The sequence below is a fragment of the Formica exsecta genome, unplaced genomic scaffold (assembly GCF_003651465.1).
Source record: "Formica exsecta isolate Colony F162 unplaced genomic scaffold, ASM365146v1 scaffold228, whole genome shotgun sequence".
Lineage (NCBI taxonomy): Eukaryota > Metazoa > Arthropoda > Insecta > Hymenoptera > Formicidae > Formica > Formica exsecta.
Window position 1 is genome coordinate 1,202,296 of NW_021849573.1, and position 24,527 is coordinate 1,226,822.

General features: G+C 34.3%; 3 protein-coding genes across 6 annotated transcripts in view; 1 reads left to right on the plus strand and 2 right to left on the minus strand.

Annotated features, from left to right (window-relative positions):
- LOC115235579 (tyrosine-protein phosphatase 10D) overlaps nt 1-15,505 on the plus strand; it is a 28,765-nt gene extending 13,260 nt beyond the window's left edge. Inside the window, exons 2-20 of one of the 4 annotated variants that reach the window (XM_029807472.1) lie at nt 2,502-2,748; nt 2,964-3,239; nt 3,325-3,531; nt 5,587-5,940; nt 6,023-6,195; nt 6,311-6,674; nt 6,772-7,041; nt 7,126-7,434; nt 7,759-8,037; nt 8,644-9,053; nt 9,217-9,594; nt 11,721-11,913; nt 12,172-12,186; nt 12,335-12,503; nt 12,727-12,979; nt 13,129-13,386; nt 13,518-13,902; nt 14,447-14,536; nt 15,209-15,505. In XM_029807472.1, the coding sequence (XP_029663332.1) occupies nt 2,502-2,748; nt 2,964-3,239; nt 3,325-3,531; nt 5,587-5,940; nt 6,023-6,195; nt 6,311-6,674; nt 6,772-7,041; nt 7,126-7,434; nt 7,759-8,037; nt 8,644-9,053; nt 9,217-9,594; nt 11,721-11,913; nt 12,172-12,186; nt 12,335-12,503; nt 12,727-12,979; nt 13,129-13,386; nt 13,518-13,902; nt 14,447-14,508 (4,602 nt within the window). In that variant the 3' untranslated portion in view covers nt 14,509-14,536; nt 15,209-15,505. The remainder of the gene's footprint in view (nt 1-2,501; nt 2,749-2,963; nt 3,240-3,324; nt 3,532-5,586; nt 5,941-6,022; nt 6,196-6,310; nt 6,675-6,771; nt 7,042-7,125; nt 7,435-7,758; nt 8,038-8,643; nt 9,054-9,216; nt 9,595-11,720; nt 11,914-12,171; nt 12,187-12,334; nt 12,504-12,726; nt 12,980-13,128; nt 13,387-13,517; nt 13,903-14,446; nt 14,537-15,208) is intronic. The other 3 variants (XM_029807474.1, XM_029807473.1, XM_029807475.1) reach the window with 3 other exon arrangements.
- A 3,515-nt stretch (nt 15,506-19,020) lies between these two features.
- LOC115235593 lies at nt 19,021-20,868 on the minus strand. Its single transcript, XM_029807489.1, has 2 exons — nt 20,806-20,868; nt 19,021-19,990 (listed from the first exon to the last, which is right to left on the minus strand). Exons 1-2 carry the CDS (start codon nt 20,866-20,868, stop codon nt 19,736-19,738), a joined length of 318 nt encoding a protein of 105 aa, XP_029663349.1. The 3' UTR covers nt 19,021-19,735.
- A 1,793-nt stretch (nt 20,869-22,661) lies between these two features.
- Nucleotides 22,662-24,527, minus strand: part of LOC115235592 — a 3,298-nt gene continuing 1,432 nt past the window's right edge. Inside the window, exons 2-3 of the mRNA XM_029807488.1 lie at nt 24,447-24,527; nt 22,662-23,631 (exon numbers count right to left, since the gene is read on the minus strand). Coding sequence (XP_029663348.1) covers nt 23,377-23,631; nt 24,447-24,527 — 336 coding nt within the window. The 3' untranslated portion in view covers nt 22,662-23,376. The remainder of the gene's footprint in view (nt 23,632-24,446) is intronic.

Below are 24,527 nucleotides of genomic sequence, written 5' to 3' on the forward strand. Positions count from 1 at the left end.
CTAATATTGTACAATGGTTCTTTTTGCGGAATATAATTTTACTAAAAATTTTTTTATCATAACGGTAATGATTTGCTGGAGTTTTGCATCGCTTTTTTGAATACATTATTCGCATATATCTTTAATCATCGTCAATGTGTGCGTGCCATATAATTTCAATTACGAATTATTGAAATATTTGTTGTCTTTTCAATATTTCGAAATAAATGATATTTACGTGAAATACCTCTCATCAGCTATGCATTTTCTGATTTTTCCTTTCAAGCTCGCCGGCGAGCTATTCAGCTCTTCTTTGTATAATTAGAAGTTTTTGTCGTTGTTCATGCGACAGTGGGCACGAGGGATAAGCTTGTTTGTGGGGGGTAGAGTTGAGAGAAGCGAAGGGAAGGTGGGAAAAGAGACGTTGCGATAGACGGAGATAGAGCAAGGATCAATATGCACCTCACATTGTCACGAGCGAATAGTGTGGAGAAGTGATTTCGTCGCTCTAGGTTCTAGAATGAATGTCGAGAGATTCATCGTATTGTTACCCGTAATCAAAGCTAGTATATCAACATTAAACCCTCGTATTAAAATAATTAATTAGTAAATTAAATGCCAAATTATACAATATTAAGACTTATTGGTAGCCACATAAATAATTGTTTCTTCTAAATTTACATTAATTCCTAAAAATCAAAACAACTTTCTTTTCTTGTTTCATTATAAATAAATATTATAATTGACAAATTACTCCTTTGACAGTTGTAATTAAAATTTGATTAATTGTCTGGGATTTTCCTGTCGTATCGATTTTTATGTTCGATGTATGGTACAAGATTAATTTTGCATTGAATATATGTGGGAGATTTTGATTGTGCATAGGATATTCCATATTCAATAAAAAATATGTATATACGTATATATGTTTTTTTTTAGAAAAAATATAGCTAGATATTTATTCCTTTACAAATTAAATTATTGAATATTGGATGTTCGTACATCAAACGTCGTTTGGAGTAAATTCTCCATCAACGCGTCAACGGCAGTGTTATAGATTCACATCTTTCCCACGTCTCTGGGAACGCACTGTTTCCCAGTGTGTATGTACATACTATATGTCCGCAGTTTATCAGAATTCATAACTATGAATAGTCGCACATATATATATATATCCATTTCAAATCAACGTACCGTTTGTTTCCCATAAACAACTCTCTTTCAATCTTTCGCACTCAGCTAAAATATTTTAGTTTTAAAATGATTAATCTCTCGCTGATTCTGAAAAGATTTATGCAAATATTATTAAATGTTATTTAATAAAAGTAAAATATTATAATATGCATTTTATCTACAAAAATTGATATGTCAGTTTAAAAAATTATAAAATGTTTTTATAAGAAAAAAATGTAATGATTAGATGAACTTTGTGGACTGTTGCGTATTTTATTATTTAGAAAAATAAAAACAAAATACTTGAGATATAAGAAATCGTGCATTCGCAAGTTAATAACCGATATTTTATAATGGAGAAAGCGAAACGTTGAACGGAGAGAGGTCGTGGTTTTCGTTAAACGCTGTCGACAAAACTTACAGCATGCCGTGGGAACCAAGATACTTTGCAAAAATACATTATGTTGAATTAAATAACCGTTATTATATGATAGAATGCAAGTTTACCATCATCGATATTTTTTACGTAAACGAAAATAAAGATAGACAAAGAATCGAGATGACGCGATAAGTGATAGTTTGCGAGATTAATCTTTTTCAATCTCTTCATCATCTTTAAGGACACCAGAACCTTGAAACTCAAGATACACTGCTGATTTATAACGGGTCCTTACTAACACAAGCCTGACTCACGGATCATGCTTATAATATTGTGTAGAGAGACCGTGTAAAAGTACACAAGCGTTGAGACAAATTTGAAATTCAGCATTGTTGTCTGAAACAGTTAGACGTACGCATATTCTCATAAAACCACATCATTGCATAGAAACACACTGCATAATTTGATTTTACTCAAGCTTCTAGCATACTCAACGTAATAACTCAATGTATCAACTACTGTATATATACGCATGATTAATTATTTATCAAAGTTTATAAATTAATAAGGCTTTTGCTAAGAGAATAAGAATTTTGCTATTGTTTTTTGCTATCGTATATTTAATCTATTTGCCTGTTAAAACAAAATATTGTACAGGTATAAAAAACGTATAGTATATATTTTTTTAAAACTTAATTTATACGTTATTAAAATAATTCGCAGATTCAGCAAAAAATTGTTTTCAGTAAATAAAGTAATTTATATTTTTAACAAGCGTTTTCTTGTATTATTTACATAATAATTCAAATGAAATTTGCTACAATAACATAATATGTTAGCTTCTCGATCTTCCCTATGTATGTTAAACATACATTATTATTAATACAAATGCTACGTTGCCACAGAGTTAATAATTCCGATATGATACACGCGTGCGAATTAACGGCAATTCCCGTATGTTTCGCCGCAGGTCACGTACTCGGCTGATCTCGCAATCGAGATACCGGGCAACCTAAGCCAGGGTGGTTCCTGGTACCGTTTGGATTACAGCCCACCCGTCGGCTCTCCACCGCCAAATACCACTATAGCCGCCACCGAGATCGGTGATGTCATAAAGTTTAAGGACGGCCTGCCCGGGACGAGATACGAATATTGGCTGTACTACAGCAATAGTACTCTTCACGACTGGCTGACGTGGACCGCCTCGATTACGACACGTACGCAATTAGATATTGTTCAGCGATGATTATTTTTAATAGCGTATTTTTTTAACGGTGCTCTCTTGTAATAGATATGGACCATTTGTTTTCTTATCGGCTAAAAGTGCAATTTGTTTTCTTAAATTAATTGCTAAAAAAAAAAAAAAAACACACGATAAGCGGATTCTTACGCGAAAAGTCAATTAAAATATAATTTTGTTCTCTCACATTAGCACCCGATCCGCCTTCAAACTTGACGGTATCGGTGCGAAATGGGAAAACCGCGATCGTATATTGGTCACCTCCGGCCCAAGGGAATTATTCCGGTTTCCGGTTGCGGACGCAGAGCTTCAGTGACACCGGAAATCCCAAGACCAGTGTCATCCCAGTCGACTCGGTGCCGTATACACTCCGAGATCTCACTCCCGGTGCCACGTACTCGCTTCAGCTCTTCACCGTGCTGGACGCCAAGGAGAGCGTCGCTTACACCAGCAGGAACTTTACGACAAGTATATATTATTGAGAATAATACAAAAGTAATTTTTTTTTCTCTTAAATTTCGTATAAAAATGTGTCGCATTGAATTATTTGTAGAACCGAATACTCCGGGAAAGTTTATCGTCTGGTTCAGGAACGAAACGACGCTGCTGGTGCTATGGCAACCGCCTTATCCTGCCGGAATATACACGCATTATAAAGTTAGTATAGATCCACCGGACGCCATAGAATCCGTTCTCTACGTAGAGAAGGAGGGCGAGCCGCCTGGTCCTGCACAGGCAGCTTTCAAAGGACTCGTTCCAGGTCAGATAGTTTGCCATCACGTAATTACACACGCTATCGGGTATACCAAATAAACGAGATTGTATATAAATTATGTAAACGTATTTCAAGATACACTATTACATTATGTTGTGAGAAACCAATTTTGCAAAAACAGGAACTGTGTGTGTGCACTTTTGGCCATTTAAAATATAAAATTAATAATTAATTCATGAATTAAAGTAAAGATCTGTCCTGTAGAATATGATTTAATCTCAAAATCTTAAATATTATCTTATATTGAATTAACTTTTTATAGTAACCTTACCACGAAAATTTTATAGTAGCAATATCCAAAAATTCATGAAAATAAAAATTTTAATTTTATAAGACAAATCTTTATTTTAACTTACAAATTAATTATTAATTTTATATTTTAGATAGTTAAAAATGCTTTGAGCGTGCAATATCAAATTCATGAATCTCGAAATGTATTATATTTATTAACTTTTGACAGATCATATAACGTGCAATTTCTCTCGTCCTCTCTTCCCTCTTAAATTACAATGTGTATATGTTACAAAATATTTATATACACACATTGAAATTGAATTGGTCTTATTGTTTCCTTTTTCTAAATATACGAAGCGGAACTATTTCAAGTAGAATCGTAGAGAAAGTACGCGTCTGCAATTAAATAGAGCAGTTCATGAATTCCAAGACGATTGTACAATTGTATCAATATTTATTTTTTCTAAAACAAAAAACAAAAAATCTATTTAAGAGACCTTAAACAGACCTGTCAAAGAAAATTCCATACGTTAGAGAACTTAATTTATTCATTGCATAAGATAAATAATTACACAAATATTTTTTTATTTAAGTCTAATTAAATTGTGTATCAAACGTATCGTTTTCTACACTTGAAATGCTGCAGATGTTTAATTCACTTAATTATACATGTTGCAACGGAATTCGTTACCACAACTGTTATCTGCGGTATTTCTTAGAAAGCTAATTGTATAATAGGAAAGAACTTGTATGTTATGAAAATTCGAAGTAAAACCGCGCTTGACTCTTAAAGTTTGAACCAAATCAATTTGCAAATTTTCTGTTGATTTATTAACTTTTGACAGATCATATAACGTGCAATTTCTCTCGTCCTCTCTTCCCTCTTAAATTACAATGTGTATATGTTACAAAATATTTATATACACACATTGAAATTGAATTGGTCTTATTGTTTCCTTTTTCTAAATATACGAAGCGGAACTATTTCAAGTAGAATCGTAGAGAAAGTACGCGTCTGCAATTAAATAGAGCAGTTCATGAATTCCAAGACGATTGTACAATTGTATCAATATTTATTTTTTCTAAAACAAAAAACAAAAAATCTATTTAAGAGACCTTAAACAGACCTGTCAAAGAAAATTCCATACGTTAGAGAACTTAATTTATTCATTGCATAAGATAAATAATTACACAAATATTTTTTTATTTAAGTCTAATTAAATTGTGTATCAAACGTATCGTTTTCTACACTTGAAATGCTGCAGATGTTTAATTCACTTAATTATACATGTTGCAACGGAATTCGTTACCACAACTGTTATCTGCGGTATTTCTTAGAAAGCTAATTGTATAATAGGAAAGAACTTGTATGTTATGAAAATTCGAAGTAAAACCGCGCTTGACTCTTAAAGTTTGAACCAAATCAATTTGCAAATTTTCTGTTAATTTATATTCACGCATTTTTCCAATTCCCAAATATGGTTTATATGATAAAATAATATTCAAATTAATTATAAATATAAACTCAAACTAATCGTGTGTGTTCTGTGTGCATGAAATATTGTATTTAATATTAATAAACTCTATTATATAAATTGTGGAACAACAGATTTTGGAAAAACAAAATTATTTAGTTTAAAGCTTATCACAAGTCAAGTATTAATTATTGTTGATTATTGAAGTCCAAAACAAAAATGCAATATGTCGCAATATTAAAAAATTAATATTTGAACATAAATTGACATACCATCTCTTACGAAACCAGTAAAAATTGCATTATTTTTCTAAATTGTCTTCATATTACAGGTAGAGCGTATAACATTTCCGTGCAGACTGTTTCGGAGGACGAGACGTCCGCGCCTACCACAGCTCAGTATCGTACAGTACCGTTGCGTCCCCTCAATGTGACCTTCGACAAATCTTCCATAACGTCGACTTCCTTCCGCATGTTTTGGAATCCGCCCAATGGAACTTCCGAGTTCGACAAGTATCAAATATCGCTCGGTAGTAATCGGAGGCTCGCGCCTGTCACGCGAAACCGGGACGACGAGAACAGATGGGAGTTCAAGGACTTGGAGCCTGGCAAGACCTATCAAGTAGTCGTGAAGACGGTTTCTGGCAAGGTCACCAGCTGGCCGGCCAGTGGGGATGTCACTCTGAGTATGTTGTCCGCAAACCGATGCTCTTTTCTCATGATTGTTTATAATCATATTTTTTCTTGATTTTTTTTTCGTATTTGTAGAGCCACTGCCTGTTCATGATCTTAGAGCAGTGATCGATGAAAAAACTGGTATGGTGGATGTTTCCTGGAGTCCGGAGAATTCCAGTACACAAGACAGTTACAAGTTACAATATCATGAGGTGGAAACGACGATTGGTGGCGATAGTAACACTTTGACGACTGATAAAACAAAGGTTTTATAAATTATTGAATAAAATAATTTTTCACCATTGCCTAATTTGTTTCAATCGCGTTATTTTGTTTTATTCTTCTCTCTTTCTCTCTCTGATGTAATTATTAAATCTACAGGTTACTCTGGAAGCTTTGCTGCCAGGAAGAAATTATTCTATAATAGTGCAAGCAATTAGCAATAAAATCGAGTCAAACGAAACCGTCCTATACCAAGCGACGCGTCCAGCCAGTCCTGTGATCGAAGATCTGAAGCCTATTGAAAAGGGTTTGAACATTTCCTGGAAGAGCGATGTCAATTCTAAGCAGGAAAAATTTGAAGTAACCCACAACAGGAACGATACCGGAGAAAGTGCGACCACTCTGACTACGGAGTCGCATATTGTCTTGGAGGATCTTTATCCTGGTGCAGCATACGAGGTCAAAGTCTTTGCCATTAGCCATGGACTTCGAAGCGAGCCGCACGATTATATGCAAGCTGTCTGTAAGTAATAATCATTCTCTAAATTTTTTATCTTTTATTTAATATAAATTATACAAGTTTATTTGATTTATTAACGATCTGTTGAATTATTTTTCAGTGCCTCATCCACCGAAGAATCTCAGTATCGAGAAAGTCACAAGCAACACTGTTGTCGTGCACTGGGAAGCTCCAACGGATTCAATATTTATCGAATATTCCATCAGATACCGTACGGAAGACGATCCTAGGTGGGTCAAACTCCCAAGCGTTCGTGATATGGAAGCGGAAGTCACGGATATGACACCTGGCGAGAGATATACTATACAAGTAAACACTGTCAGTTATGGCGTCGAAAGTCTGTATCCGTTGCAAGTGAATCATACAGTCAGTAAGTATAATTTTTTAATAATTAATGTATTTAAATAATTAACAGCGCAATCTCATTTTTAAATAAATTTTCTTGTCATTTTAGAACCAAATCCAGTTTTAAATATCACGCCAATCATCGACTCTACCAACGTAACTCTCGAATGGCCGCGACCGGAAGGTCGTATCGAGACCTACGTTATAAGATGGTGGCCGATAAAAAATCCAGAGGACTCCAAAACGAAGAACGTCAGCGAGAGCAACGATGTATCCGATATCAGTTTCGAAGAGAATGCTGTACAAATCGGAAAGGTCCTGGTGAGCGACCTAATGCCTGGAGTACAGTACTTCTTCGTCGTCTACACGGTGTCTTACGATCTAGTCAGCGACATTAGCAATTTAACCACAAGAACAAGTGAGTGCATCGATCTTCTTCGCTATTAGCAGCGACGAGTAAGGTCTCGTTAGCGTATCTGTTATTTTTCGCCATCTATTTGATAACTCATTAACGAATTTTGCCTGGGTATTAATACATAAATACATCTTTGTCTTCCTTTATCAATAATCTTGTTCGCTTGGTTTGCTTTTCTGTTTCTATTATGTTATATTTGTCTATCAGAATTTTTTCATTGACCGGTTTGGCAATCTCGTCTGAAAGTTGACGAACGATGAGCGATTAAGATGATCATGGTAGGTCGATTCATAACTAGGCAAACAAAAACGAGACTTTGAAATCTAGTGCCGCTGATCCAGTCCGAGGTCGTCGTAGTGGTCGACCGGGATCAACCGGGGTCATTGACGTTGCGATACACGCCGACGCCAATACAATCTTCCAAGTTCGATCTCTACCGATTCAGGATTAGTGATGACAATAACACCACGAAAGAGCGTATGGTAGAGGACACTGACACCAAAGTTACATTTGTTGGATTAACACCTGGCAGATTGTATAACGTGACCGTTTGGACAGTAAGCGATAATGTGGAGAGCAGACCTCTCCTCCGACAAGACCGACTCTGTAAGTATCCACGTAATAAAGCTTGTGTTACTATAGATGCTAATTCGATTTTTATTGAATTTATGATTCATGAACGTTATGTTTGCTTAAATTGTTTAAAATCGGGGGATTAAATTTTTATTATTTCTGTATCTAATATAATTTACGAGTTTACAAGCAATCCACTTAGAAACGTGGTATTATCACATATTTTTTCTTGAGATATTACTTGTATTATTTTATAATATAACACATAATACATGATGTAATTATTACTTTACTCACACACTGTCGCGAGATCCCAGTGAAACAATTAAATAAGAATAATAATATCTTTACATAACATTTCATTTTTTATATATCGACAGTATTTTTAAATTAATTGTATGTTATTTGTATAATGATTATATGTATAATGCTAAGGGGATATAATAAATTCATTTATTTATTTATTCATATTATTTATACGAGTATATCTGTTTAGTATTTTTATGTTATTATATTGAGATATATTTATCTATGCAATTAAAAATATTTTTTTTTTTAATATTTACATAAGAACAGTCAATAATCTTGTTAAGACTCTGTCTATCTTTTTATTAGCCCGAAGATAAATATGATTTTTAGATCCCGAACCGATCACTGCGATCCACGCGATTGACGTGAATGATACGAGGATCACGTTGACCTGGGACATACCGCATGGAGAGTATGATGCTTTTGAAGTACAGTACATTAACACAGAAGGGAACTATATACAAAATATAACCTCGGTCAACATGATCACCATCTTTGATTTGAAGCCGCATAGGAATTATACATTCACTTTGGTTGTACGTTCGGGCACAGAATCCTCTATCTTGAGAGTCTCAAATCCGCTCAGCGCCAGTTTCACCACCAGCGAATCGTATCCGGGAAAGGTGGAGAAGTTTCATCCTACTGACATTCAACCGAGCGACATCAACTTTGTCTGGTCTCTACCCAGTCAGGAACAAAATGGCATCATTAGAAAATTCAGCATCACTTACAACTTAGAAGTAAGATTACCCTTTGCGAAAAAATATACTGAAGAATTCATATTTTTATACAACTATTTAAAAAATACGCGAAAGAAATATCAACGAGATTACAACGAATGACGCCTTTTCGCGCGTTGAAGAATATAAATAACGCAAATATTTTTTCTTGTGATTCCACTAGGGTTCGACGTATATCCAGATGCAGGACTTCAAACCGAACGAATTCCGCGGCGTCATCAAGTCCCTTATACCGGGTAAGACGTATGTCTTCCGGATTCAAGCGGAGACGAAGATCGGCTTTGGTCCTGAGGCGATCTGGAAGCAGAAGATGCCGATACTGGCACCGCCAAAGCCGTCTACACAAGTGGTGCCGACCGAGGTCTGCAGGAGTAGTACGACGATACAAATTAGATTCAGAAAGAATTACTTCAGCGAGCAAAACGGCGTGGTCACATCGTACACCATCATCGTCGCTGAAGACGATAGCAAGAATGCTTCTGGACTAGAGATGCCCAGTTGGAGGGACGTTCAGGCTTATAGCATTTGGCCACCGTACCAGGTAAAAAAAATTTTATTTCTTATTTATTTATTGCACAGCTTTTCTAATAATAATTCTAAAGTATACAGACTTTTTTATAAAATTAAAAGAGAATATATTTATTTATAATTTATTTCATACATTTAGATATTCAGATATCGTATTAAGTTGCGAAATATCCTTGATTAATTGCACTAAAAATACGTTATACATATAACATTATAAAACCGATGCAGTATTGAATTTTAATTATCGTTAAATATAAATGTGCGTAGAGAATTCTCTTTTTCTAAAAATCAACAGTGTCAATATCACGTTGATGCATGCAATATGTCAAAAAAAAAAAAAAAAAAAAAAAAAAAAAAAAAGTTTAAAAAAATCATCCATACATTTTTTCCGGTATAAAGTCCGTACAGACTAACGTTGCAGGCAGCCATTTCGTTATCGGGGCTACAAAAATGCGCATGCAAGAATCGCCAAAATACGCCCTCCAGGCGATAGAGCGATATTCAATGTGCCGTTTCTCGCAAAGATAAACGTCATTCCAGACGCTCTCTCGGTTGACTGCGACCGAGATTATTCACTGTTTGTCGCTCGCTGGAGCAGACGGTAAAGACGTTTCTTTCCGCAGACAATTTCGGCACTCACGGCGCGTTCGGGGCGTTCGTCTCCGGATTCTGCACGGCTTCGCGGGGACCATTAAGGTCGGATACGGAAGAGAGGATGAGGACGGAAGGAGCCGAGTCTCGTAGCTACTTGCGCCGACGGCAATCTACCTCAATGGCCGAACCGATTGTCGAAAGCCCGTGTTGGAGGAAGCTGCGAGCTCGCATCTCGCGCGCGGCTCGCTCGCTTTTCCGCCGTCGAGGGATTATGTTCTTTCGCGCGCGGACCCGGGCGTCCGGAACTGCTGGTCCCCGAAAGAGCGGCCGTAAATCCCGCGACGCGCGGGTAAAGGAAAAATGCGGCCGCCGTGAGCGCGATGAATATTCGCGCATCGACGTAGATTTTTCACGCGACGCCGGCGATAAATACTGTAGAGCGGGACACGGCGCACTTTTACGTGTGTGTACGAAACCGTACGACAGCGCGAAATTGACTCCCATGCAACTCCCTCTAAAAACGATCAAACGTTTAATCAATGCAACATATTATACCACGCGGCACGTGATTTGCAAGATCATGGACGATTGTCGTAAAATGTATGCGTTATGACGTAGATCCGCGATTACGCATGAACGCCCGGGGACTGCGGCCAGTATATTATGCACAGACCGAAGGATATACACGTAATTTAGTTGCGATTTGAAATTGCGAAAGTGAAGATGTGGTTTTACTGTGACATTTAAAAAAATAAAATCATATAATTATATTTTATTATTTACATGTTTACGCTATCGTATAAAGGAAACAGCGCAGAGAGTGTATATAACTAATTTTTAATAAAGTTTTCAAAAGAAAACTATATATTTGGAATTTACAAGTCACAGTTTTTTTTTTATTTGTGACGATTTCTATTGTTATTAGACGTCGTATTATTAGATTTAATCGAAAATAATGTGTGAAATCGTGAAATATGCAAATACGATCGCATCAGACGATTATCTAAAACATTTTATAGATATTGACGGATTAATTGTGTGTTTAATGGACATATCAATTGACTGCAGTTTCTTGTGGCCGAGTGATCTAATATCATGAGTATTATTATTAACGTTCCATTACAAAGAAATTGCGCAGCAAATTAAAAGCAACGTTTATTGCGGAATGCGCGACACGGAAAATTGCTATGCATCTTATAGTTATGAACACAAGTTTAATAAATACGATGGATATTTTGAACAACTTAATTTCAAATACCAAGAAAATGTTTACGCAGGTTTTTATAGAACATATTTTATACATATAATTATTATAGTTGTAAAAAAACAATTGTCTCATGCATCTTAAGTGTACCAATACATTAAACGTACAAAATATTAATTATAAAGATTTAATGATCTATAAAAACAAGATGTACGACATTGAGAAAACGATTGCTATTTACTATTATAAACGCTATTATGTCAGAAAATACATGGCGTATAGTGTTATTAAAATAATTATATTCAGTCATAATTTTACTAAAATTTTATTAAAATGTATAGGTGATGGAACCGTATTATCCTTTCAAAAACGGATCTGTGGAGGACTTTACGATTGGTTCTGAAAATTGCGACAACAAAGTTGGATACTGTAATGGACCATTGAAATCGGGATCCACTTATCGGGTGAAGGTGCGCGCGTTTACAGCACCAGACAAATTTACGGACACCAGCTACAGCTTTCCCATTCAAACAGGTGAGAGCGATCGCGTGAAAAGTCTTAAAACATGAGGAAAAGAAATTGCGTGCCTTTAACGTATCTGATGTCTCTCATTAATCAAGTAGTGAAAATTTAAAAGTACAATAAAGATATGTGTATTAAAAAGATAATAATAATGGTAGCACATACATCGGATACGTCAAGTGGTTTGTAAAGCTTTAGAGGTACACTGCGCATGTAGTGAAAGCCTCGCTAAATTCATGCCTCGTTATTTTGTGTACATGTCTGCCCAAGGATTGCTGCTGGCAGGTAAGATCTCAGGAATAAAAGCTTTATGTACGTCCCGCGAGATAAATGCGACAATTCTTTTTTAGCGCGAAATCTATCTAACTCGCACTATCCTTGGCGATCGTTTGATTCATCGCGAAACTTAAAATTCGCTGTGCGTGTCAAACAGATAAGGACAACACGGCCATCATAGTCGGTGTCACCGTCGCCATAGCGTTGCTGCTGTTTCTATTGGGCATTGGGCTGTTTATGCGAAGGAGAAGAAGTCAGGGTCGCAAAACGACAGAAACCAGGGCAACCGACAATCTGTCATTGCCGGACAGTGTCATAGAGACAAGGTGCCAAGAAAATACAATATTATACTTTAATTCAATTTTTCTATTACTTTTTAAAATTCTTGACATATTTCTTAGGTACTTTGCATAATAATAATAATAATAATTATATTAATTTTGAAGACGAATAATTTGCGTTGAGAGATAATTTTACAGTTTAATTTTCTCGTTGATTACAAAATTTATAGTATCATATTCACAATATAATATATTATATTTATTACAGCCGGCCTATTAAAGTTGAAGATTTTGCCGAGCATTATCGTACAATGTCGGCGGATTCCGACTTCCGGTTCTCGGAAGAGTTTGAAGAGCTGAAGCACGTCGGAAGAGATCAGCCTTGCACAGCAGCGGACTTGCCTTGTAACAGGCCTAAAAATCGCTTTACGAATATTCTTCCGTACGATCACAGTAGGTTCAAGCTTCAACCTGTCGATGATGAAGAAGGTTCCGACTATATCAACGCTAATTATGTTCCGGTACGTAAAAACTGTGGATAAAATATTTATTTCTTCTAAAAATATTTAAAATGATTCAAAATATATAATTCAAATTTGATAATGAAAATATTAATTTTAATTTTACAAGTATTAATTTTTTCTGAAATTTTTCTTATTCGACATAACAGGGTCACAATTCGCCAAGGGAGTTTATCGTGACCCAAGGACCGTTGCATTCGACTCGCGACGATTTCTGGCGAATGGTGTGGGAGAGCAATAGCAGAGCTATCGTGATGCTAACGAGATGTATCGAAAAGGGCAGAGAAAAATGCGATCATTACTGGCCGGTGGATACTTTACCGGTATATTATGGGGATATTTGTGTCACGATACTAAACGAGACGCACTATCCGGATTGGAGCATCACGGAATTCATGTTATGCAGAGTGAGTGACTGTATTTCTTTTTTTATGTTTATTAGAAATATGTACTAAAACGCTATTTGGTGATTGCATCGCTTTCGGTCTCTTGAATAAAACTTGAAAGTATCCCGTCACCCCAAAATATCTTGTCACAGGGCGATATAAAGAGAGTGATACAGCACTTTCACTTTACCACCTGGCCGGATTTCGGCGTTCCCAGTCCACCTCAGACTTTGGCGAGGTTCGTGCGAGCGTTCAGGGAACGTGTTAGGCCCGATCAGAGACCCATAGTCGTTCATTGCAGTGCCGGCGTAGGTCGTAGCGGCACCTTTATCACCCTCGATAGAATATTACAGCAGATTCTCGTATCAAAATACGTTGACATCTTCGGAATCGTCTGGGCGATGAGGAAAGAGCGAGTCTGGATGGTCCAGACGGAACAGCAATACATCTGCATCCATCAGTGTCTTCTAGCTGTTCTGGAAGGACAGGATACTACTGGACCGCCACGAGAGATTCATGACAATCAGGGATTCGAAGGTACGCCCCGAAATTCTATCGAGATATTCTGAATTATAATTGAGACGATTGCGAGACGTAAGTTGGGTGATCAAAGACCAAGTGCGATTTAGAGAATGCATCATGATAGGTAATTGAAATATCGATTGTTGAAAAGTTGAGAAGCTGCAGAGGGTCGAGCGTAGTGCATGTATTGAAAAAAGTTTAAATGGAGTATTTATAATTTGTTCCCTCTGTTTTCTTTCTTATACAAAGTCCTTTCTTGCACTTGGAAACAGGTTGAAGATTTCATAGAGAATATCAATATTAATAAATTATTATTAATAAGAGGATAATAAAATATTTTATAAAATAGAATAATATCAAAAATAAATAATAAATAAATTGGTTATTTTTATGGTAATGGCAATATGGTGTGGGCGGTGATGGTGGTTATAAGCACATGTATTGTACCTTGAGAAAACTATATAATTGTTTTTCTTTTTGTAAAAGCAATTTCACTTCCTTCGTCTAATAACTCACACCCCCCTTTCTGCAATCTTTTGCGACCTTTGTTGATATTTAGGCAAGAATCGAAGCTCGGTCGAAAACACTAAGAGTCCTGCCGAGGATGAGAAGGAGAGGTGACCTTCGAACAGCGACTCCTGCGTCGACGGTAATTTCGATCGTTGCTTTTCCTTTTCCCTGCATGAACCTTATGTTATAAAAGTTATGTGCAAAATTTGTATATTAACCATATATGTCTGGTATGTGAATTGCTTGTGAAAGCACGAACGAGAAAAGAGAGAGAGAGAGAGAGAGAGAGAAGAAAAAATATATAATTTTATTAAAAATTGATATAATGCTTTATTAACAGCAAAAAACAGAGACTGCTTGCCTGTATGTATTATATTTAATTATCATAATTTTCCGCATAAAAGCTTTAACGAAATAACTGCAGCGACCAAGATTACTGATCAATTACCAAAAGAATATGTTTGGAACAAGTTTCTTTAAATCTCACCTTATTAATATATAAATATTAATCTTTTAATCACAAATTTTGATCACGGATTAAGATTTATATATGTAGATTATGTCTTCATACAGTTATGTTATTCTCATTACGATTAAGAGATTATGTTAAATGTAGGATATTCGAAAAACGAATATATATTTTTATTTTTAATTTATTTTATAAACACACAGCTTCTACAACAATGTCGATTTATTTGCAATTACAAAAATTACAATGTAGCTTGCATCAAGCATGATTGCTATGTGTAAAACAAGCAGCATTAATGGTAATCACTAGAAATTTCTTCTAATTTAATTTATTGTTTTGCAGATGACGAAGGAATAGCCGAATCGGGGATGTGATGGTTCGATTACTGGTTAAGAGTAATAACTGATGGTGACAAAAATGGATCTCGTTTTCCAAAGGCGCTCGAATCTTCAGGATTCTTCAAGTTTATTTGGAAAAGAAAAACGTAGAAAAAAGATACAAATTTTTTTACGCAAATGGCGTAAAAATAACACGATTTGATTGGATTAATTAGATATTGTGTGCAAGGCGTAAATCGATGGAAGAGATTTCTTCCGAAATCTCTTCGGAAGAATACCGAATAGCAGTATCAAACAACAAGTGAGCGAACTTGTTTTTATTCTTCTACCGTCTACATATCGAAGAGGAGCGTGTTCAATTTCGTGATACACGTAGGATAGTTTCACGATTAAGATAATTATGTCGCACAAAAAGAGGATGCCGTAGGACAATAACAAATGAGAAACTGAGTGTCAAATTGAATATGCTGCCAAGAGTGTGAGATTACGAATCAAATGCGTGCGCGATGTTTCGCGTTTCGTGCAACGACCGGAGATTACGTCTTTATTAATACATATATCTAAAACTCATGTATACATATCTATATCTATATTGTTACTTATATATATATATATATATATATATATATATATATATATATGTTTGCTCTTAGATCCAAGTGAGTTATAAAATACCGTTGTATATATATATATAAAAGTAACAAGAAGCTGATAAGACATGCGATGTTGATAGATGTAATAGATCGTATAACAAGTGCAAAAATGCATATATTCCACTGGTTGTATCACGATGGGGCCTCGGACCACATCGCATCCGCAATGAGTCTAGCGAACGTTTTTTCGTTAGATCGCAATGTATGTATATATAAGACAGACAGCATTTTGGTATCGATCCGTATGAACTGGCGTCTTGGTTCTTCTCTTGATGCAAACACTTTTCTGAGATTACCACCAATAACACTTTGTTCATATTCTATAAATAGACGGAAAAGCTTATTTTACATTTTGTCGCGTTTATCTTCTACGGAATTAATATAGTCCTATCGGAGATGAAATCGCTTAAAAGCGATTCGTTACAAAAGCGAGGCGTAAACGAAGCGTTCGACGATCACGTTGGTTGAGCTATTTGTTCGGAGTGGAGAGGACCGTCCGTCCAAGAGCTGTACTAGACGATGATTTAATAAGTAATAACGTTAATGTTAAATCAAATTATCTACAGAAAGAAAAAAAAAATCTCAAGGACGAGCGGGTGTGGATGTGCGGAGCTTTTGATCGATCCTTCTTTCTGAGATGGGCGAAACAATATCAGTGGGAACAAGAAACTCGCATTTTCGTAGAAGCCATATCATTTCTGGAAGGAATCACGGTACGTGTGTGTATATGTGTGTGTATGTGTATACGTGTGATGTAATATCCGCGTGCGTGTATGTAATTAATCGATAATCGATTGGAGTCGTTAGAGTGATATATATTGTCCCCTTCCATCATTACAAATTGAGGTCGCTGTTGAATATAATAGAATTTCCGAGATAAAGCAACTACAGTAAACATAATTAACCGTCTGAGCAATAAAATTCTCAGAAAGATAGATCTTAATTTTAAAGTTAATGACCGATTTTTGAATAGTGATCGTTCGCAGGACAAGTCGAAGAATCGCATCATCATTTCCGATATTTAAACGTCGCTTTTGCGACTATATATATATATATACAAAAGCTTAAATGTACTTAATTTTGTACTCTCGACCAGGGCGTAGTAAACGTAAGTGATTATGTTGTAGATAAACTTCTTTTTGTAATCGGAGTTAGTTGAATTTTCTTCGTTAGATTTTTCGAAGAATATGAATTAAGAAAAAAAAGAATTTGTGTTCATCGATGTCGTATTTTTGAATGAGCATTTTTACATCGGTCACATTATGAACCCCAAATTTATAAATGATTGCAGAGATTACTGAAGATTTATTACATTTTACAGTAAACATTATTTTTTCAGAATTTATATTAATCCGTTAAAAAATACTGTATAACTTTATATGTAATTAATAATTAAGTAGATTGGCATGATTATAATGTGAGACAAAATTAGAAATTTGTGCCAATCTGTTCTTAATTATTAATATACAATATGAGTGAAGAGCTTCTATTATATCCTTAAATTATTCAAGGCGGATTAATAAAAATTCTGTTTGATTTATCGAAATTTCTCATAAAATAATCTTATATAACTGTATTATACATACACATGTACGTACGCACATCGATAGTAATTATAATGCTGTTAACATATTCCTACATCTTACTATCAATGTCAATTTATATTCACAGAAGACGTATTAAAGGAAGATAGAGAAAGAGAGAGAGATAATGAATTTTTAGTAATTCCGATCTTCTCTCTAACATCAATTCTTATTGCTTGTAATGTTGCTTTCACATCCGAACTATAGCGCTCATTTAAATGCTATTGTGAAAATAATTCGACGATCGATGATCCTTTTTAATACTCAGACAGGGATTTTTTAGATAACAAATTTTTCTATTGTATTTTTATGCGTCAATATGGATATGAGATATGAATATATTTAAAGCATTTGTTTTGACGAAAATAAATTTATTTGCTGATCTGCATGCGTTGCAGCTCTTCATTTTTATATGTTTATTTTAAAACCAAAATTTATATGGACATATAAGGTTGTGTGTATTTGTATGACGTTATTGAATATGTAAAATATTTGATCAATTTAATATATATTTCTTCAACGCTATGACTTGCGAGATATCTGGTTAAATGAAAGACTATTTATAATTGGTTTCTTGTATTAATAGCTGAGCTTAAATATTTTCTATTTTGTTATTGTTATCAATAATTTTTTTCATTTAGACTATAATTATCTAATATTGTAAAAATTCCCTTTTTAATTTTAACTAGATTTTAGGATCATTATTTAAGATATAATATCAATAATGTTGAAAACTATCCTTCGTTTAATTAACAAAATTAAAATTCTGCGCCGTAATGTACGTGGATTATAGTTACATAATTTAAGGATGCATTTATGTATTTCTTTTTTTAAAATTGAAGACAGATTGTTAATTATAAGGAGAAATAATCCCATCTTTAGATATTCGCACGTGAGAACTTAAAAAAAAAAATCAGCAATTTTGTGCAATCATTGTTGTTTCATTCATATGGTTAAGATTCGTTAGGTTTTAATTTAGGGACAAAGTCACGTTAAAGACGTGGGAATGACGTGCATTAAATCGTTAAATTTACGAATAGTTTAACGCTTGGACTATTTTGCATTACTTTATTCTGTGATAAATCATGATCGTCGATCAAGGACGATGAATGAAAGACCCAGGCACAGATGCGGTAGGTCTTCCAAAATGAATTGATAGCGAGATATCGTTCTTTTTTATCGCTACCGCTCGCGGTTAGTGCCAATTGTTGCCGTTGAATCAACCGTTGACATTAAAATCCAAAAATTGCGGGACGAGGTTTTAATGTATTGCGTGTCAAAGCGTGCGTATCCTGCAGGGCAATATTTGTATATAGCTTTACATTAAGGTCTTAAGTCGGACTTAATTCACGGACCCTCATCCTCAGAGAAGAGAGAGGAGCGATTCTCTGTGAGAAACGAATATCAAACACGAGGTGCTTTTTAGTCGAAATATTTGACGACAAAATCACGTGGCTGCGAATGTGTTTTTGACATGCGCGGAGCAGCATTTGAATGTGTTTGAAAAAAGCAAAGGGAAGCTGCCGACGAAGTTTCGCCGCGATTTTTTTCACAAAGAAACGACGTAGGAGTTTAATCTCTTTTGTAAATATATTATTTTGTATCGGCTGCGAGAGGAGAGAGAGAACAGTCCGATGCGCAAGAATGAAGAATCACATGTCTCTCCTAACGATACAATTCGCAAACTCGTTTAATTATTTCTGTCACGTAATATCATAATACATATTAAGTGTATATCTGAGAATTTGTACAATTCGTGCGAAATACGAAGGAGGACACAGGTTGTCCCGCAATATCGCATTATTCAAATATACGAGAGAAAAGGGACACGCTTGCATAATAAACGTGGCTCTTCCAATAATCTTTATAATTTTTTATTTCCTGTATCCTCTATCATATTTATCATCAATACATTGCGCGAGTACATAAAAAGATAAATAAAAATAGAAAAATATTATTTAAGAAAATAGTTTTATTATATAAATTTATTAGATAATAAATTTATTTAATTCTGATTTCAAAATGTCACATAAACTTATTATTGTATATAAACAATATATGTTTCATCAAATTGTTTACGTGTAAAATGTGTTACTTATAATATCAAATAACGATAATGATATTATAAATATTTCCGGCAAAGTAAGATAAAAGATTTGAACGTTTCAAAGAAAATTATTTATTGTCTGTACTCTCTGGGAATCATTGATTTAAGCGAGGTTTGTCGATCTATCGACAACAAGACACGCCCGGCTGCTAATAAAAGATCGCTCGACAAGTTTCTTCTTTGAATCTTTACTTTCCTCTCAATTGGTTGAGCATTCTGGAGAAAATTCCACGCCCGGTATCCTCCGCTGGTTTATCGGTAACTCCATTGTCCTCATTATGGGGATGCCTACGTAGTATACGACTCAGCGATCCTGCCCGGGGGCGAACAAAAAGTTTTTTGGGCGAACCGTCTTTGTCGACGAGCTTAAGCATCCTTCCTAAAGAGTTTGTCTTTTCTTTCATCGATACTTTCTCGTCATAATTATTGACGCTTGTCACATTCTGAGAATAGAAGAACCGAAAATGTTATAAGTCGTGAAAACTTTCTGCTTATTTAAGTTCAAATTAGCACATACGATTGAGAATAATGCGACTATGAAATTGGCTAATAATATCTATTAAAATATAATTGGTTTAATTTCTACTAATTAACAATATTTTACAATTACAACATTCGCACCGATTATTATATCTATGTGTTTTATTGGTCACAATTGACTGATTAATTATGCTTTTATTATACACTGATAAAGTAATAAAATTTGGAGATAGATTATTTCATTAATCTTTATATTAGAGTAACATATTTATAACGCGTCTCTAAATATTGCATTTTTTTGTCCTAATCCAATGTATAGTATTTTATATTTATAAATCTGTATTTTGTAGTCATCGCAAACAGAGCAATAAAGATAGCATATATTATTTAATTTAAAATCTGTTAACTTTTTTTAAACGCGAGATATAAATTGTTTAATGAAATAACGGAAAAAGATTAAAAAAAAAGAAAAATTACATCTTTTCGATTAAATTTACTTTTGTATAAAGTTGATATATAAAATATACATGGTAACGAGATGAATTGATACAAATATAAAACGTACGTTATATATAGAGGTACGTTACATATGAAACGTACACTACTAACAATAAGAACTGCTCAAGGTCGGATGTGGTACAATTTGTTCTCACTATGCTCTGACATTCTCAGGATTCAAACTTCCTTCATATATCATAAGATATTACCGAAGCTTGGGCACCCCTAGAAGCCCCTTACATTTGTGAAACATGACGCCCCGAGGATCCAAATCACTTACGGTGTCCAAGCTCAAAGAAGATCTTCCCACGATAGGCGTACGGGCCTTAAATATCTTTCCCATTCTATCCAACGTGACGCTCTTATTAAGTAGATTGGCATGATTATAATGTGAGACAAAATTAGAAATTTGTGCCAATCTGTTCTTAATTATTAATATACAATATGAGTGAAGAGCTTCTATTATATCCTTAAATTATTCAAGGCGGATTAATAAAAATTCTGTTTGATTTATCGAAATTTCTCATAAAATAATCTTATATAACTGTATTATACATACACATGTACGTACGCACATCGATAGTAATTATAATGCTGTTAACATATTCCTACATCTTACTATCAATGTCAATTTATATTCACAGAAGACGTATTAAAGGAAGATAGAGAAAGAGAGAGAGATAATGAATTTTTAGTAATTCCGATCTTCTCTCTAACATCAATTCTTATTGCTTGTAATGTTGCTTTCACATCCGAACTATAGCGCTCATTTAAATGCTATTGTGAAAATAATTCGACGATCGATGATCCTTTTTAATACTCAGACAGGGATTTTTTAGATAACAAATTTTTCTATTGTATTTTTATGCGTCAATATGGATATGAGATATGAATATATTTAAAGCATTTGTTTTGACGAAAATAAATTTATTTGCTGATCTGCATGCGTTGCAGCTCTTCATTTTTATATGTTTATTTTAAAACCAAAATTTATATGGACATATAAGGTTGTGTGTATTTGTATGACGTTATTGAATATGTAAAATATTTGATCAATTTAATATATATTTCTTCAACGCTATGACTTGCGAGATATCTGGTTAAATGAAAGACTATTTATAATTGGTTTCTTGTATTAATAGCTGAGCTTAAATATTTTCTATTTTGTTATTGTTATCAATAATTTTTTTCATTTAGACTATAATTATCTAATATTGTAAAAATTCCCTTTTTAATTTTAACTAGATTTTAGGATCATTATTTAAGATATAATATCAATAATGTTGAAAACTATCCTTCGTTTAATTAACAAAATTAAAATTCTGCGCCGTAATGTACGTGGATTATAGTTACATAATTTAAGGATGCATTTATGTATTTCTTTTTTTAAAATTGAAGACAGATTGTTAATTATAAGGAGAAATAATCCCATCTTTAGATATTCGCACGTGAGAACTTAAAAAAAAAAATCAGCAATTTTGTGCAATCATTGTTGTTTCATTCATATGGTTAAGATTCGTTAGGTTTTAATTTAGGGACAAAGTCACGTTAAAGACGTGGGAATGACGTGCATTAAATCGTTAAATTTACGAATAGTTTAACGCTTGGACTATTTTGCATTACTTTATTCTGTGATAAATCATGATCGTCGATCAAGGACGATGAATGAAAGACCCAGGCACAGATGCGGTAGGTCTTCCAAAATGAATTGATAGCGAGATATCGTTCTTTTTTATCGCTACCGCTCGCGGTTAGTGCCAATTGTTGCCGTTGAATCAACCGTTGACATTAAAATCCAAAAATTGCGGGACGAGATTTTAATGTATTGCGTGTCAAAGCGTGCGTATCCTGCAGGGCAATATTTGTATATAGCTTTACATTAAGGTCTTAAGTCGGACTTAATTCACGGACCCTCATCCTCAGAGAAGAGAGAGGAGCGATTCTCTGTGAGAAACGAATATCAAACACGAGGTGCTTTTTAGTCGAAATATTTGACGACAAAATCACGTGGCTGCGAATGTGTTTTTGACATGCGCGGAGCAGCATTTGAATGTGTTTGAAAAAAGCAAAGGGAAGCTGCCGACGAAGTTTCGCCGCGATTTTTTTCACAAAGAAACGACGTAGGAGTTTAATCTCTTTTGTAAATATATTATTTTGTATCGGCTGCGAGAGGAGAGAGAGAACAGTCCGATGCGCAAGAATGAAGAATCACATGTCTCTCCTAACGATACAATTCGCAAACTCGTTTAATTATTTCTGTCACGTAATATCATAATACATATTAAGTGTATATCTGAGAATTTGTACAATTCGTGCGAAACACGAAGGAGGACACAGGTTGTCCCGCAATATCGCATTATTCAAATATACGAGAGAAAAGGGACACGCTTGCATAATAAACGTGGCTCTTCCAATAATCTTTATAATTTTTTATTTCCTGTATCCTCTATCATATTTATCATCAATACATTGCGCGAGTACATAAAAAGATAAATAAAAATAGAAAAATATTATTTAAGAAAATAGTTTTATTATATAAATTTATTAGATAATAAATTTATTTAATTCTGATTTCAAAATGTCACATAAACTTATTATTGTATATAAACAATATATGTTTCATCAAATTGTTTACGTGTAAAATGTGTTACTTATAATATCAAATAACGATAATGATATTATAAATATTTCCGGCAAAGTAAGATAAAAGATTTGAACGTTTCAAAGAAAATTATTTATTGTCTGTACTCTCTGGGAATCATTGATTTAAGCGAGGTTTGTCGATCTATCGACAACAAGACACGCCCGGCTGCTAATAAAAGATCGCTCGACAAGTTTCTTCTTTGAATCTTTACTTTCCTCTCAATTGGTTGAGCATTCTGGAGAAAATTCCACGCCCGGTATCCTCCGCTGGTTTATCGGTAACTCCATTGTCCTCATTATGGGGATGCCTACGTAGTATACGACTCAGCGATCCTGCCCGGGGGCGAACAAAAAGTTTTTTGGGCGAACCGTCTTTGTCGACGAGCTTAAGCATCCTTCCTAAAGAGTTTGTCTTTTCTTTCATCGATACTTTCTCGTCATAATTATTGACGCTTGTCACATTCTGAGAATAGAAGAACCGAAAATGTTATAAGTCGTGAAAACTTTCTGCTTATTTAAGTTCAAATTAGCACATACGATTGAGAATAATGCGACTATGAAATTGGCTAATAATATCTATTAAAATATAATTGGTTTAATTTCTACTAATTAACAATATTTTACAATTACAACATTCGCACCGATTATTATATCTATGTGTTTTATTGGTCACAATTGACTGATTAATTATGCTTTTATTATACACTGATAAAGTAATAAAATTTGGAGATAGATTATTTCATTAATCTTTATATTAGAGTAACATATTTATAACGCGTCTCTAAATATTGCATTTTTTTGTCCTAATCCAATGTATAGTATTTTATATTTATAAATCTGTATTTTGTAGTCATCGCAAACAGAGCAATAAAGATAGCATATATTATTTAATTTAAAATCTGTTAACTTTTTTTAAACGCGAGATATAAATTGTTTAATGAAATAACGGAAAAAGATTAAAAAAAAAGAAAAATTACATCTTTTCGATTAAATTTACTTTTGTATAAAGTTGATATATAAAATATACATGGTAACGAGATGAATTGATACAAATATAAAACGTACGTTATATATAGAGGTACGTTACATATGAAACGTACACTACTAACAATAAGAACTGCTCAAGGTCGGATGTGGTACAATTTGTTCTCACTATGCTCTGACATTCTCAGGATTCAAACTTCCTTCATATATCATAAGATATTACCGAAGCTTGGGCACCCCTAGAAGCCCCTTACATTTGTGAAACATGACGCCCCGAGGATCCAAATCACTTACGGTGTCCAAGCTCAAAGAAGATCTTCCCACGATAGGCGTACGGGCCTTAAATATCTTTCCCATTCTATCCAACGTGACGCT

Coding starts and splice junctions, on each gene's coding strand:
- LOC115235593 (XM_029807489.1), bottom strand. CDS start 20,868: ATGGGAAAGATATTTAAGGCCCGTACGCCTATCGTGGGAAGATCTTCT. Junction 19,991..20,805: donor CTTCTTTGAGCTTGGACACC/GTAAGTGATTTG, acceptor TTCTATTCTCAG/AATGTGACAAGCGTCAATAA.